We start from the raw sequence: 15021 nt of genomic DNA, 5'->3' as shown, positions 1-15021 counted from the left end.
GGGACTGCAGCAGGTGGCGAGGGAACCAACAAGAGGGAAAAACATACTTGACCTCACCCTCACCAACCTGCCTGCTGCAGGTGTATCTGTCCCTGACAGTATCGGCAGGAGTGACCACCACACAGTCCTTGTGGAGACACAGTCCCGCCTTCACATTGAGGATACCCTGCACCGTGTCGTGTGGCACTACCGCCGTGCTCAATGGGGTTAGACTCCGTACAGATCGAGCGACTCAAGACTGGGCGCCCAGGAGGCCCTGTGGGCCATCAGCAGCAGCAGAAGTGTGTCCGACCATAATCATGGCCGGGCAGATCCCCCAGTCTACCGTTACCACCCAGCCGGGGGGTCAACCCTGGTTCAATGAAGAGTGTAGGAGAGCGTGTCAGGAGTAACACCAGGCAGACCGGAAAATGATGTATCTAACCTGGTGAAGCTACAACACGCGACTGCTTGTGAGCCAATCAGCATTAGCAGCAAGTAATCGACAAGAGCGAAGCGATTCCACAACCCAACGCATCAGATCTAAGCTCTGTAACCCTGCCACATCCAGCCGTGAATGGTGGCGGACAATTAAACAACTCACTGCGGGAGGAGGCTCCACAAATATCCCCGTCCTCAATGATGGAGGAGCCCAGCACATCTGGGCAAATGACGAGGCCGAGGCATTCGCAACAATCTTCAGCCGGAAGAGCCGAGTGGATGATCCGTCTCGGTCTCCTCCGGAGGTCCCCAGCATCACAGATGTCAGTCCTCAGCCGACACGATTCGCTCCGCGTGAGATCGAGAAACGGCTGAAGGCGCTGGATGCGGCAAAGGCTTTGGGCCCTGACAATATCCCAGCAATAGTACTGAAGACGTGTGCTCCAGGACTTGCCGCACCCCTAGCCAAGCTGTTCCAGTCCAGCTACAACACTGGCATCTACCCGGCAATGTGGAAAAACACCCAGGTGTGTCCTGGGTCTTCTATCAGCTCTATCGTCTAGGAGGACGAGGGCAGCAGACACATGGGGAACACCACCATCTCCCAAGTTCCCCCTCCGACTCGGAAATTTATCGGCCGTTCTTTCACTGCCGCCGGGGCTCCCTCCCTAACAGCACGGTGGCTGTACCTACACCACATGGGACTGCAGCGGGTTCAAGATGTGCGACTCACCCACCACCTCCTCAAGGGGGCAATTAGGGATGGGCAATAAAACCTGGGCCTAGTCAGCAAACGCCCACGTCCCATTAAGGAACATAAAATGAGAGCCCGACTGCTGCCCCAAAAGACTCCAGGAGATTGAAGAGGAGGCGTTAGCTGCTCCCCAAGTCCGTCAGAGTTTTTAGTTTCACAGCACACGAGGGGATCGCCAGGATCCTGCCCTCGCAGAGATGTCCCCGGCCTCCTCAGAGGCTGCAGGATTTAGGCACACTTCAAAGCCTGATTAATAATGAGGGTGAGGCTTTGTTCCCATGGATACAAGTAGTGGGGGAGGGGGGGTGGCGGGGGGTAGTATCCGTGCCCAGCAATAACAGGAGAGGCCTGAGGCCCATGAAGCAATAATTGTGAGGGAGGCCCAGGCTCCATCGATAATAGGTGAGGCCCAGGGCCCAGTGATACTGGAGGCAGGCTATGGGCCCATCGACAATTGGTGAGGCCCAGCCTGGAGGCAGGCGATGGGCCCATCGACAATTGGTGAAGCCCAGGGCCCAGTGATCAGTGATACAGGAGTCAGGCCATGGGCCCAGCTATCATTAGAGAAATCCAAGGCCTAGCAATACAGGCCCAGGGCCCAGCGATAATGAGAGATGTTCCAAAGACACAGTAATATGGCCCCGAGCCCAATGAAACTGGAGGAGGGAGGTCGAGGCCCACTGATAAGGATGTGAGGCAGGAGGCCCGGCGATAAGAGGAAAGAGCCTGGATGTGGTTAACAGCCAGCTCAGATCTCACTTCCCCATATCTGCTTCCCCCCTCGGTTCTCAATTCCCTTTTTAATTTGAGGATCTCGGCCTTGGCAACATTGTTCTGGTAAACAGTGGCCAAGCTCCAATGGCCTTCTGGGTAACAAGAGCCGCCCTCAACTCGCGCGGGCTGCGTGTGGACAGTTTTCGATGCCCACGTGAGCTGGGGAGGAGGTGCGAGTGTGCTCTTCACTCTGGTCAACTCTCACAGTCCACTTCGCCAGCAGTTGGATTTATTTGATGTCAGTCAGTCAGCTAGAGAGTGATGTTAGTGACAAAGATTGGCCCTCTACACTGTCCCCATCAAACACTCCCAGGACAGATACAGCACGGGGTTAGATACAGAGTAAAGCTCCCTCTACACTGTCCCCATCAAACACTCCCAGGACAGGTACAGCACGGGGTTAGATACAGAGTAAAGCTCCCTCTACACTGTCCCCATCAAACACTCCCAGGACAGATACAGCACGGGGTTAGATACAAAGTAAAGCTCCCTCTACACTGTCCCCATCAAACACTCCCAGGACAGATACAGCACGGGGTTAGATACAAAGTAAAGCTCCCTCTACACTGTCCCCATCAAACACTCCCAGGACAGATACAGCACGGGGTTAGATACAAAGTAAAGCTCCCTCTACACTGTCCCCATCAAACACTCCCAGGACAGGTACAGCACGGGGTTAGATACAAAGTAAAGCTCCCTCTACACTGTCCCCATCAAACACTCCCAGGACAGGTACAGCACGGGGTTAGATACAGAGTAAAGCTCCCTCTACACTGTCCCCATCAAACACTCCCAGGACAGGTACAGCACGGGGTTAGATACAGAGCAAAGCACCCTCTGCACTGTCCCCATCAAACACTCCCAGGACAGGTACAGCACGGGGTTAGATACAGAGTAAAGCTCCCTCTACACTGTCCCCATCAAACACTTCCAGGACAGATACAGCACGGGGTTAGATACAGAGTAAAGCTCCCTCTACACTGTCCCCATCAAACACTCCCAGGACAGATACAGCACGGGGTTAGATACAGAGTAAAGATCCCTCTACACTGTCCCCATCAAACACTCCCAGGACAGGTACAGCACGGGGTTAGATACAGAGTAAAGATCCCTCTACACTGTCCCCATCAAAAACTCCCAGGACAGATACAGCACGGGGTTAGATACAAAGTAAAGCTCCCTCTACACTGTCCCCATCAAACACTCCCAGGGCAGGTACAGCGTGGGGTTAGATACAGAGTAAAGCTCCCTCTACACTGTCCCCATCAAACACTCCCAGGACAGATACAGCACGGGGTTGGATACAGAGTAAAGCTCCCTCCACACTGTCCCTCATCAAACACTCCCAGGACAGGTACAGCACGGGGTTAGATACAGAGTAAAGATCCCTCTACACTGTCCCCATCAAACACTCCCAGGACAGATACAGCATGGGGTTAGATACAAAGTAAAGCTCCCTCTACACTGTCCACATCAAACACTCCCAGGACAGGTACAGCACGGGGTTAGATACAGAGTAAAGATCCCTCTACACTGTCCCCATCAAACACTCCCAGGACAGATGCAGCACGGGGTTAGATACAGAGTAAAGCTCCCTCTCCACTGTCCCTCATCAAACACTCCCAGGACAGGTACAGCACGGGGTTAGATACAGAGTAAAGCTCCCTCTACACTGTCCCCATCAAACACTCCCAGGACAGGTACAGCATGGGATTAGGTACAGAGTAAAGCTCCCTCTACACTGTCCCCATCAAACACTCCCAGGACAGGTACAGCACGGGGTTAGATACAGAGTAAAGCTGCCTCAACACTGTCCCCATCAAACACTCCCAGGACAGGTACAGCACGGGGTTAGATACAGAGTAAAGCTCCCTCGACACTGTCCCCATCAAACACTCCCAGGACAGGTGCAGCACGGGGTTAGATACAGAGTAAAGCTCCCTCTACACTGTCTCCACCAAACACTCCCAGGACAGGTACAGCACGGGGTTAGATACAGAGTAAAGCTCCCTCTACACTGTCCCCATCAAACACTCCCAGGACAGGTACAGCACGGGGTTAGATACAGAGTAAAGCTCCCTCTACACTGTCCCCATCAAACACTCCCAGGACAGGTACAGCACCGGGTTAGATACAGAGTAAAGCTCCGTCTACACTGTCCCCATCAAACACTCCCAGGACAGGTACAGCACGGGGTTAGATACAGAGTAAAGCTCCCTCTACACTGTCCCCATCAAACACTCCCAGGACAGGTACAGCACGGGGTTAGATACAGAGTAAAGCTCCCTCTACACTGTCCCCTTCAAACACTCCCAGGACAGGTACAGCACGGGGATAGATACAGAGTAAAGCTCCCTCTACACTGTCCCCATCAAACACTCCCAGGTCAGGTACAGCCCGGGGTTAGATACAGAGTTAAGCTGAGCAGGCGGCTGAGTAGCAGATTGATAAAGCTACCATTCCGGGAAGCCGGGAGGCCAGTCCTGGCTTTACCTGACTGACACTCGGTGGGTGTGGCAGGTTGGGAGAGGGATCTTTAACCAGGAAAAGAGCTGCACGTGAGGGTACAAGTCCAGCTCCTTCACCTTTACACACCCAGACACGAGATCAATTCCTTTCCGGGGGGGCCGAAAGGGTGTCATTTTCAAGGAGGGTTTTCGAAAACCTGACCCGCCAGGTTCTGCCGTGGATGTCGGGACAGGTCGCACTCGGAATATCGTCCCGATCTTTCAAACTCTCTCCGAACAAAAGGCAGCTTTTGGAAGGGTGCATGTCAGTGATCGGCTTGGCACAATCTCTGGGAGGGCTAAGCTCTCCCTCGGCGAATGAATTCGGGGCCGAAGGGCACAGATTATCCCCTACGCCCTCCCCCCCCCCCAACCCCCCCCCCCCCCCCCACCCCATACAATCTCCCCCACACTGCAAAACAAGCCAGGCTGTGAACGGGAAGTCGGAAGGGAGTGACCCTCTGTAAACCCCCCCCCACCCAACTCTCAAGCGGCTGGCCAAAGGAGACTCCTTCCCCAAAACGTGCCTGAAGTCCCTCGCTCCCAGCACTGAAACGTCCCAGAAGGACCCCTCAGTTCCGAGGTCCGAGGTGCCTGCTTGAAGCGTGCGTGTCCAGGGAAAAGGAAAACAGTTTTAGTTCCTGAACGTTTATGCCCCTCTCTCTCTCTCTCTCTCTCTTTCTCTCTCTCTGCACAAGTCACAGGGGAACTTTCTCAACATCCGCTCCCCCCCCCCCCCATCGTCTGCCCCCCCCCCTCCCCCTCCCCCTCCCTACCCCTCCCTTTCCTCCTTCGCTTCCAGCTTCAAACAAATAATGACTTTTGAACTTCATGTCAAAAGAGGTCAAACTCTTCCTCCCCCCCCCCCCCCCCCCCGCCCAGCCCTCTCCTCCCACCCCGGATCGGCCGCCAGTTTAAAACAGAAAACCCGTCTTACCATTTCCTGGAGCACTCCACTGTGAGCTCTTGGTACGACACGACAAACTGGAACCTGGAGGCTCGTTTCCCCACGCGTTGGAGCCGTTTCCAGACGGAGGTCATCGCCTGCGGGTCGTCTCTCTCCGCAGGGGGTGGGGGGGGGGGGGGTAATCGTCCTGTTTTCGTTGTGTGTGTGTGGCCGGGGAGGGGGGGGGGGGGGTGAAGGTTTGTAAAGTTGGACGCTGCTTGGCAAACAGGCTGAAGAAAACACAAAATATATCACGCGCGCGGCAACAGCCCCTTGCAAAGAAGCACTCAGTCCAACTCTGTCAGCTCAGGGGACGGAATGCACCCAATTCAGTCCACCGTCCCACACACACACACACACCCCCCCCCCCACCCCCCCCTCTCACCCCTCCCTCAAAGCTCTCCGTCTCCTGTCAATGTTCACACGGGTAATCCATCCCCTCTCCCTCCCGGCGCCGAACGAGCTTCCTCCTGTCAGTGAAGGCACTCTCACTCCAAAATAAAGTTGTAGGGCTGTCCCATCCCCGCCCCTCCCCTCGCCGGCCCTCCCCCATGTGTGTGTGTGTGGGTGTGTGTGTGGGTGTGTCTGGGTGTGTGTCTCACGCAGCACCGATATGGATAGAATCATTACACAGGCCCTTCGGCCCGACGAGACGCTAGCACTGTGGCTTCACAGCACCAGGGTCCTGGGTTTGATTCCCGGGCTTGGGGGTCGTCCCCCCCCCCCCGGCCCCTCTCCGTTGGGGGGGGGATCCTGGGCAGCACAAGCGGATAGCACTGTTTCTTCACAGCGCCAGGTTCGATTCCCCGCGGGGTCGCTGTCTGTGCGGAGTCTGCACGTCCTCCCCGTGTGTGCGTGGGTTTCCTCCGGGTGCTCCGGTTTCCTCCCACAGTCCAAAAATGTGCTGGTTAGGTGGATTGGCCGCGATAAATTGCCCCGAGTGTCCAAAAAGGTTGGGAGGGGTTATTGGGTTTTGGGGATAGGGTGGAAGTGAGGGATTAAGTGCAGACTCGATGGGCCGAATGGCCTCCTTCTGCTCTGTATGTTCTATGTTACCCCCCCAGGCGGCGGGCTGCAGACTCCCTCCCCCCCCTCTCTGCTCCGCGGACCCCTCCCAAACTCCTGCATCTCGCCTCGACGTTGCTAACGAAGGGGAACAGCTGCTTCCTGTCCGCCCTGTCCACGCCCCTCGTCATCGTACACACAAGGTGGCCCCCCCCCCCGTACCCCCACATCCCTCTCAGCCACCTCGGCTCCATAGCAACCCCCCCACACCCCGTAGCCCCCCCACACCCCCCGTACCCCCCCCCGTACACCCCCCATACCCCCCCCCGTACCCCCCACACCCCCATACCCCCCCGTACCCCCACACCCCTCTCAGCCACCTCGGCTCCATAGCAACCCCCCCCCACAACCCGTAGCCCCCCCACACCCCCCGTACCCCCCCCGTACACCCCCCATACCCCCCCGTACCCCCCCACACCCCCATACCCCCCCGTACCCCCACACCCCTCTCAGCCACCTCGGCTCCATAGCAACCCCCCCCCACAACCCGTAGCGCCCCCACACCCCCCGTACAACCCCCATACCCCCCCGTACCCCCCCACACCCCCATACCCCCCCCGTACCCCCACACCCCTCTCAGCCACCTCGGCTCCACAGCAACCCCCACACCCACACCCCACACCCCCCGTACACCCCCCACACCCCCCGTACCCCCACACCCCTCTCAGCCACCTCGGCTCCATAGCAACCCCCCACCCCCCGTACGCCCCCCCACACCCCCCGTACCCCCCCCAACCCCACACCCCCGTACCCCCCGTACACCCCCCACACCCCCCGTACCCCCACACCCCTCTCAGCCACCTCGGCTCCATAGCAACCCCCCACCCCCCGTACGCCCCCCCACACCCCCCGTACCCCCCCCAACCCCACACCCCCACACCCCCCGTACGCCCACACCCCTCTCAGCCACCTCGGCTCCATAGCAACCCCCCAACCCCTGTACCCCACCCACAACCCCAATCCCCACCCAACCCCCCACCCCCCCCGTACCCCCACACTCCTCTCAGCCACCTCGGCTCTATAGCAACCCCCCCCCACCCCGTACACCCCCCACACCCCCCGTACGCCCTCCACACCCCCCCGTACCCCCCCCCAACCCCACACCCCCCGTACCCCCACACCCCTCTCAGCCACCTTGGCTCCATAGTAACCCCACCCCCCCTCCCCTCCCCTCCCCACCGTCAGCCAGGGCCACAGCCCTGAGCAAGGGTAAACCTATCACTAATCCCTCCTCCCTTTGTGTGTGTGTGAATAGTTCATAGAATTTACCGTGCAAAAGGGGCCACTCGGAACATCGAGTCAGCACCGGCCCCCGGAAATCACTAATTAAGCCCCCCCCCCCACCCCGTAATCCAGGAACCCCACCGAACACTTTTTTTGGACACTAAGGGACAATTTAGCACGGCCAATCCACCTAACCTGCACATCTTTGGACACTAAGGGACAATTTAGCACGGCCAATCCACCTAACCTGCACATCATTGGACACTAAGGGACAATTTAGCACGGCCAATCCACCTAACCTGCACATCTTTGGACACTAAGGGACAATTTAGCACGGCCAATCCACCTAACCTGCACATCTTTGGACACTAAGGGGTAATTTAGCACGGCCAATCCACCTAACCTGCACATCTTTGGACACTAAGGGACAATTTAGCACGGCCAATCCACTTAACCTGCACATCTTTGGACACTAAGGGACAATTTAGCACGGCCAATCCACCCAACCTGCACATCTTTGGACACTAAGGGGCAATTTAGCACGGCCAATCCACTTAACCTGCACATCTTTGGACACTAAGGGACAATTTAGCACGGCCAATCCACCCAACCTGCACATCTTTGGACACTAAGGGGCAATTTAGCATGGCCAATCCACCTAACCTGCACATCTTTGGACACTAAGGAGCAATTTAGCACATCCAATCCACCTAACCTGCACATCTTTGGACACTAAGGGACAATTTAGCACGGCCAATCCACCTAATCTGGGAAATGTTCAGAATGGAGTTCTGTCACAAGTGGAGTACCACAAGGATCTGTTCTGGGGCCGTTGCTGTTTGTCATTTTTATCAATGACCTAGAGGAAGGCGCAGAAGGGTGGGTGAGTAAATTTGCAGACGATACTAAAGTCGGTGGTGTTGTCGATAGTGTGGAAGGAAGTAGCAGGTTACAGAGGGATATAGATAAGCTGCAGAGCTGGGCTGAGAGGTGGCAAATGGAGTTTAATGTAGAGAAGTGTGAGGTGATTCACTTTGGAAGGAAAAACAGGAATGTGGAATATTTGGCTCATGGAAAAGTTCTTGAAAGTGTGGATGAGCAGAGGGATCTAGGTGTCCATGTACATAGATCCCTGAAAGTTGCCACCCAGGTTGATAGGGTGGTGAAGAAGGCCTATGGAGTGTTGGCCTTTATTGGTAGAGGGATTGAATTCCGGAGTCAGGAGGTCATGTTGCAGCTGTACAGAACTCTGGTACGGCCGCATTTGGAGTATTGCGTACAGTTCTGGTCACCGCATTATAGGAAGGACGTGGAGGCTTTGGAACGGGTGCAGAGGAGATTTACCAGGATGTTGCCTGGTATGGAGGGAAAATCTTATGAGGAAAGGCTGATGGACTTGAGGTTGTTTTCGTTAGAGAGAAGAAGGTTAAGAGGAGACTTAATAGAGGCATACAAAATGATCAGGGGGATAGATAGGGTGGACAGTGAGAGCCTTCTCCCGCGGATGGAAATGGCTAGCACGAGGGGACATAGCCTTAAACTGAGGGGTAATAGATATAGGACAGAGGTCAGGGGTAGGTTCTTTACGCAAAGAGTAGTGAGGCCGTGGAATGCCCTACCTGCTACAGTAGTGAACTCGCCAACATTGAGGGCATTTAAAAGTTTATTGGATAAACATATGGATGATAATGGTATAGTGTAGGTTAGATGGCTTTTGTTTCGGTGCAACATCGTGGGCCGAAGGGCCTGTACTGCGCTGTATTGTTCTAAGGTTCTATGTTCTATGTAACCTGCACATCTTTGGACACTAAGGAGCAATTTAGCACGGCCAATCCACCTAACCTGCACATCTTTGGACACTAATGGGCAATTTAGCACGGCCAATCCACCTAACCTGCACATCTTTGGACACTAAGGAGCAATTTAGCACGGCCAATCCACCTAACCTGCACATCTTTGGACACTAAGGGGCAATTTAGCACGGCCAATCCACCTAACCTGCACATCTTTGGACACTAAGGGGCAATTTAGCACGGCCAATCCACCTAACCTGCACATCTTTGGACACTAAGGGGCAATTTAGCACGGCCAATCCACCTAACCTGCACATCTTTGGACACTAATGGGCAATTTAGCACGGCCAATCCACCTAACCTGCACATCTTTGGACACTAAGGGACAATTTAGCACAGCCAATCCACCGAACCTGCACATCTTTGGACACTAAGGAGCAATTTAGCACGGCCAATCCACCTAACCTGCACATCTTTGGACACTAATGGGCAATTTAGCACGGCCAATCCACCTAACCCACACATCTTTGGACACTAAGGGGCAATTTAGCACGGCCAATCCACCTAACCTGCACATCTTTGGACACTAAGGGACAATTTAGCACGGCCAATCCACCTAACCTGCACATCTTTGGACACTAAGGGGCAATTTAGCACGGCCAATCCACCTAACCTGCACATCTTTGGACACTAAGGGGCAATTTAGCACGGCCAATCCACCTAACCTGCACATCTTTGGACACTAAGGAGCAATTTAGCACGGCCAATCCACCTAACCTGAACATCTTTGGACACTAATGGGCAATTTAGTACGGCCAATCCACCTAACCTGCACATCTTTGGACACTAAGGGACAATTTAGCACGGCCATTCCACCTAACCTGCACATCTTTGGACAATGAGGAGCAATTTAGCACGGCCAATCCACCTAACCTGCACATCTTTGGACACTAATGGGCAATTTAGCACGGCCAATCCACCTAACCCGCACATCTTTGGACACTAAGGGGCAATTTAGCACGGCCAATCCACCTAACCTGCACATCTTTGGACACTAAGGGACAATTTAGCACGGCCAATCCACCCAACCTGCACATCTTTGGACACTAAGGGACAATTTAGCACGGCCAATCCACCTAACCTGCACATCTTTGGACACTAAGGGGCAATTTAGCACGGCCAATCCACCTAACCTGCACATCTTTGGACACTAAGGAGCAATTTAGCACGGCCAATCCACCTAACCTGCACATCTTTGGACACTAAGGGACAATTTAGCACGGCCAATCCACCTAACCTGCACATCTTTGGACACTAAGGAGCAATTTAGCACGGCCAATCCACCTAACCTGCACATCTTTGGACACTAAGGAGCAATTTAGCACGGCCAATCCACCTAACCTGCACATCTTTGGACACTAAGGGGCAATTTAGCACGGCCAATCCACCTAACCTGCAACATCTTTGGACACTAAGGGGCAATTTAGCACGGCCAATCCACTTAACCTGCACATCTTTGGACACTAAGGGACAACTTAGCACGGCCAATCCACCCAACCTGCACATCTTTGGACACTAAGGGGTAATTTCGCACGGCCAATCCACCTAACCTGCAACATCTTTGGACACTAAGGGACAATTTAGCACGGCCAATCCACCTAACCTGCACATCTTTGGACACTAAGGGACAATTTAGCACGGCCAATCCACCTAACCTGCACATCTTTGGACACTAAGGTGCAATTTAGCACGGCCAATCCACCTAACCTGCACATCTTTGGACACTAAGGGGACAATTTCGCACGGCCAATCCACCTAACCTGCACATCTTTGGACACTAAGGGGACAATTTCGCACGGCCAATCCACCTAACCTGCACATCTTTGGACACTAAGGGACAATTTAGCACGGCCAATCCACCTAATCTGGGAAATGTTCAGAATGGAGTTCTGTCACAAGTGGAGTACCACAAGGATCTGTTCTGGGGCCGTTGCTGTTTGTCATTTTTATCAATGACCTAGAGGAAGGCGCAGAAGGGTGGGTGAGTAAATTTGCAGACGATACTAAAGTCGGTGGTGTTGTCGATAGTGTGGAAGGAAGTAGCAGGTTACAGAGGGATATAGATAAGCTGCAGTGCTGGGCTGAGAGGTGGCAAATGGAGTTTAATGTAGAGAAGTGTGAGGTGATTCACTTTGGAAGGAAAAACAGGAATGTGGAATATTTGGCTCATGGAAAAGTTCTTGAAAGTGTGGATGAGCAGAGGGATCTAGGTGTCCATGTACATAGATCCCTGAAAGTTGCCACCCAGGTTGATAGGGTGGTGAAGAAGGCCTATGGGGTGTTGGCCTTTATTGGTAGAGGGATTGAATTCCGGAGTTAGGAGGTCATGTTGCAGCTGTACAGAACTCTGGTACGGCCGCATTTGGAGTATTGCGTACAGTTCTGGTCACCGCATTATAGGAAGGACGTGGAGGCTTTGGAACGGGTGCAGAGGAGATTTACCAGGATGTTGCCTGATATGGAGGGAAAATCTTATGAGGAAAGGCTGATGGACTTGAGGTTGTTTTCGTCAGAGAGAAGAAGGTTAAGAGGAGACTTAATAGAGGCATACAAAATGATCAGAGGGATAGATAGGGTGGACAGTGAGAGCCTTCTCCCGCGGATGGAAATGGCTAGCACGAGGGGACGTAGCCTTAAACTGAGGGGTAATAGATATAGGACAGAGGTCAGGGGTAGGTTCTTTACGCAAAGAGTAGTGAGGCCGTGGAATGCCCTACCTGCTACAGTAGTGAACTCGCCAACATTGAGGGCATTTAAAAGTTTATTGGATAAACATATGGATGATAATGGTATAGTGTAGGTTAGATGGCTTTTGTTTCGGTGCAACATCGTGGGCCGAAGGGCCTGTACTGCGTTGTATTGTTCTATGTTCTATGTAACCTGCACATCTTTGGACACTAAGGAGCAATTTAGCACGGCCAATCCACCTAACCTGCACATCTTTGGACACTAATGGGCAATTTAGCACGGCCAATCCACCTAACCTGCACATCTTTGGACACTAAGGAGCAATTTAGCACGGCCAATCCACCTAACCTGCACATCTTTGGACACTAAGGGGCAATTTAGCACGGCCAATCCACCTAACCTGCAAATCTTTGGACACTAAGGGGCAATTTAGCACGGCCAATCCACCTAACCTGCACATATTTGGACACTAAGGAGCAATTTAGCACGGCCAATCCACCTAACCTGCACATCTTTGGACACTAATGGGCAATTTAGCACGGCCAATCCACCTAACCTGCACATCTTTGGACACTGAGGGACAATTTAGCACAGCCAATCCACCTAACCTGCACATCTTTGGACACTAAGGAGCAATTTAGCACGGCCAATCCACCTAACCTGCACATCTTTGGACACTAATGGGCAATTTAGCACGGCCAATGCACCTAACCCGCACATCTTTGGACACTAAGGGGCAATTTAGCACGGCCAATCCACCTAACCTGCACATCTTTGGACACTAATGGGCAATTTAGCACGGCCAATCCACCTAACCTGCACATCTTTGGACACTAAGGGGCAATTTAGCACGGCCAATCCACCTAACCTGCACATCTTTGGACACTAAGGGGCAATTTAGCACGGCCAATCCACCTAACCTGCACATCTTTGGACACTAAGGAGCAATTTAGCACGGCCAATCCACCTAACCTGCACATCTTTGGACACTAATGGGCAATTTAGCACGGCCAATCCACCTAACCTGCACATCTTTGGACACTAAGGGACAATTTAGCACGGCCAATCCACCTAACCTGCACATCTTTGGACACTAAGGAGCAATTTAGCACGGCCAATCCACCTAACCTGCACATCTTTAGACACTAATGGGCAATTTAGCACGGCCAATCCACCTAACCCGCACATCTTTGGACACTAAGGGGCAATTTAGCACGGCCAATCCACCTAACCTGCACATCTTTGGACACTAAGGGACAATTTAGCACGGCCAATCCACCCAACCTGCACATCTTTGGACACTAAGGGACAATTTAGCACGGCCAATCCACCTAACCTGCACATCTTTGGACACTAAGGGGCAATTTAGCACGACCAATCCACCCAACCTGCACATCTTTGGACACTAAGGGGCAATTTAGCACGGCCAATCCACCTAACCTGCACATCTTTGGACACTAAGGAGCAATTTAGCACGGCCAATCCACCTAACCTGCACATCTTTGGACACTAAGGGACAATTTAGCACGGCCAATCCACCTAACCTGCACATCTTTGGACACTAAGGAGCAATTTAGCACGGCCAATCCACCTAACCCGTACATCTTTGGACACTAAGGGGCAATTTAGCACGGCCAATCCACCTAACCTGCACATCTTTGGAGACTAAGGGGCAATTTAGCACGGCCAATCCACCTAACCTGCACATCTTTGGACACGAAGGGGCAATTTAGCACGGCCAATCCACCTAACCTGCACATCTTTGGACACTAAGGGGCAATTTAGCACGGCCAATCCACCTAACCTGCACATCTTTGGACACTAAGGAGCAATTTAGCACGGCCAATCCACCTAACCTGCACATCTTTGGACACTAAGGGGCAACTTAGCACGGCCAATCCACCTAACCTGCACATTTTTGGACACTAAGGGGCAATTTAGCACGGCCAATCCACCTAACCTGCACATCTTTGGACACTAAGGGACAATTTAGCACGACCAATCCACCTAACCTGCACATCTTTGGACACTAAGGAGCAATTTAGCATGGCCAATCCACCTAACCTGCACATCTTTGGACACTAATGGGCAATTTAGCACGGCCAATCCACCTAACCTGCACATCTTTGGACACTAAGGAGCAATTTAGCACGGCCAATCCACCTAACCTGCTCATCTTTGGACACTAATGGGCAATTTAGCATGGCCAATCCACCTAACCCGCACATCTTTGGACACTAAGGGGCAATTTAGCACGGCCAATCCACCTAACCTGCACATCTTTGGACACTAAGGGGCAATTTAGCACGGCCAATCCACCTAACCTGCACATCTTTGGATTTGTGGGAGGAAACCGGAGCACCCGGGGGAAACCCACGCACACACGGGGGAGAACGCGCAGACTCCGCACAGACAGTGACCCAAGCCGGGAATCGAACCCGGGACCCTGGCGCTGTGAAGCAACAGTGCTAACCCACTATTGTGAGACACAATATCCTCCAATTGCAATAGCGCCGTTGACCTTATTCCCCTTTTCCTGAGGCTGTGCGGCGGGACGTCGCCGGGCCGGGCCTAGCGTTTGTTGCCCGTCCCTAATTGCCACCCTTGAACCGAGTGTCTCGCTCGGCCCATTTCCGAGGGGGTGGTTCAGATTCGACCACATTGCTGTGTGGGCTGGGGGGGGGGGGGGGGGGGGGGTGATCTGGAGTCACATGTAGGCCAGACCACGTAAGGACGGCAGATTTCCCCCTTTCCCCTACAGGGGGACATTAGTGAACCAGGTAGGGTTTT

At 53.5% G+C, this 15021-nt stretch overlaps 1 protein-coding gene across 1 annotated transcript in view; it reads right to left on the bottom strand.

Annotated features, from left to right (window-relative positions):
• LOC140399955 (EH domain-binding protein 1-like) overlaps positions 1-5875 on the bottom strand; it is a 153074-nt gene extending 147199 nt beyond the window's left edge. Inside the window, 1 exon segment of the mRNA XM_072489449.1 lies at positions 5393-5875. Coding sequence (XP_072345550.1) covers positions 5393-5496 — 104 coding nt within the window. The 5' untranslated portion in view covers positions 5497-5875.
• Between the last annotated feature and the right edge of the window lie 9146 nt (positions 5876-15021).

This window comes from Scyliorhinus torazame, chromosome 24, assembly GCF_047496885.1.
Source record: "Scyliorhinus torazame isolate Kashiwa2021f chromosome 24, sScyTor2.1, whole genome shotgun sequence".
NCBI classification, from domain to species: domain Eukaryota; kingdom Metazoa; phylum Chordata; class Chondrichthyes; order Carcharhiniformes; family Scyliorhinidae; genus Scyliorhinus; species Scyliorhinus torazame.
The sequence above is the reverse complement of the archived record's forward strand: the minus strand, read 5'-3'. Positions and strand labels throughout refer to the sequence as shown.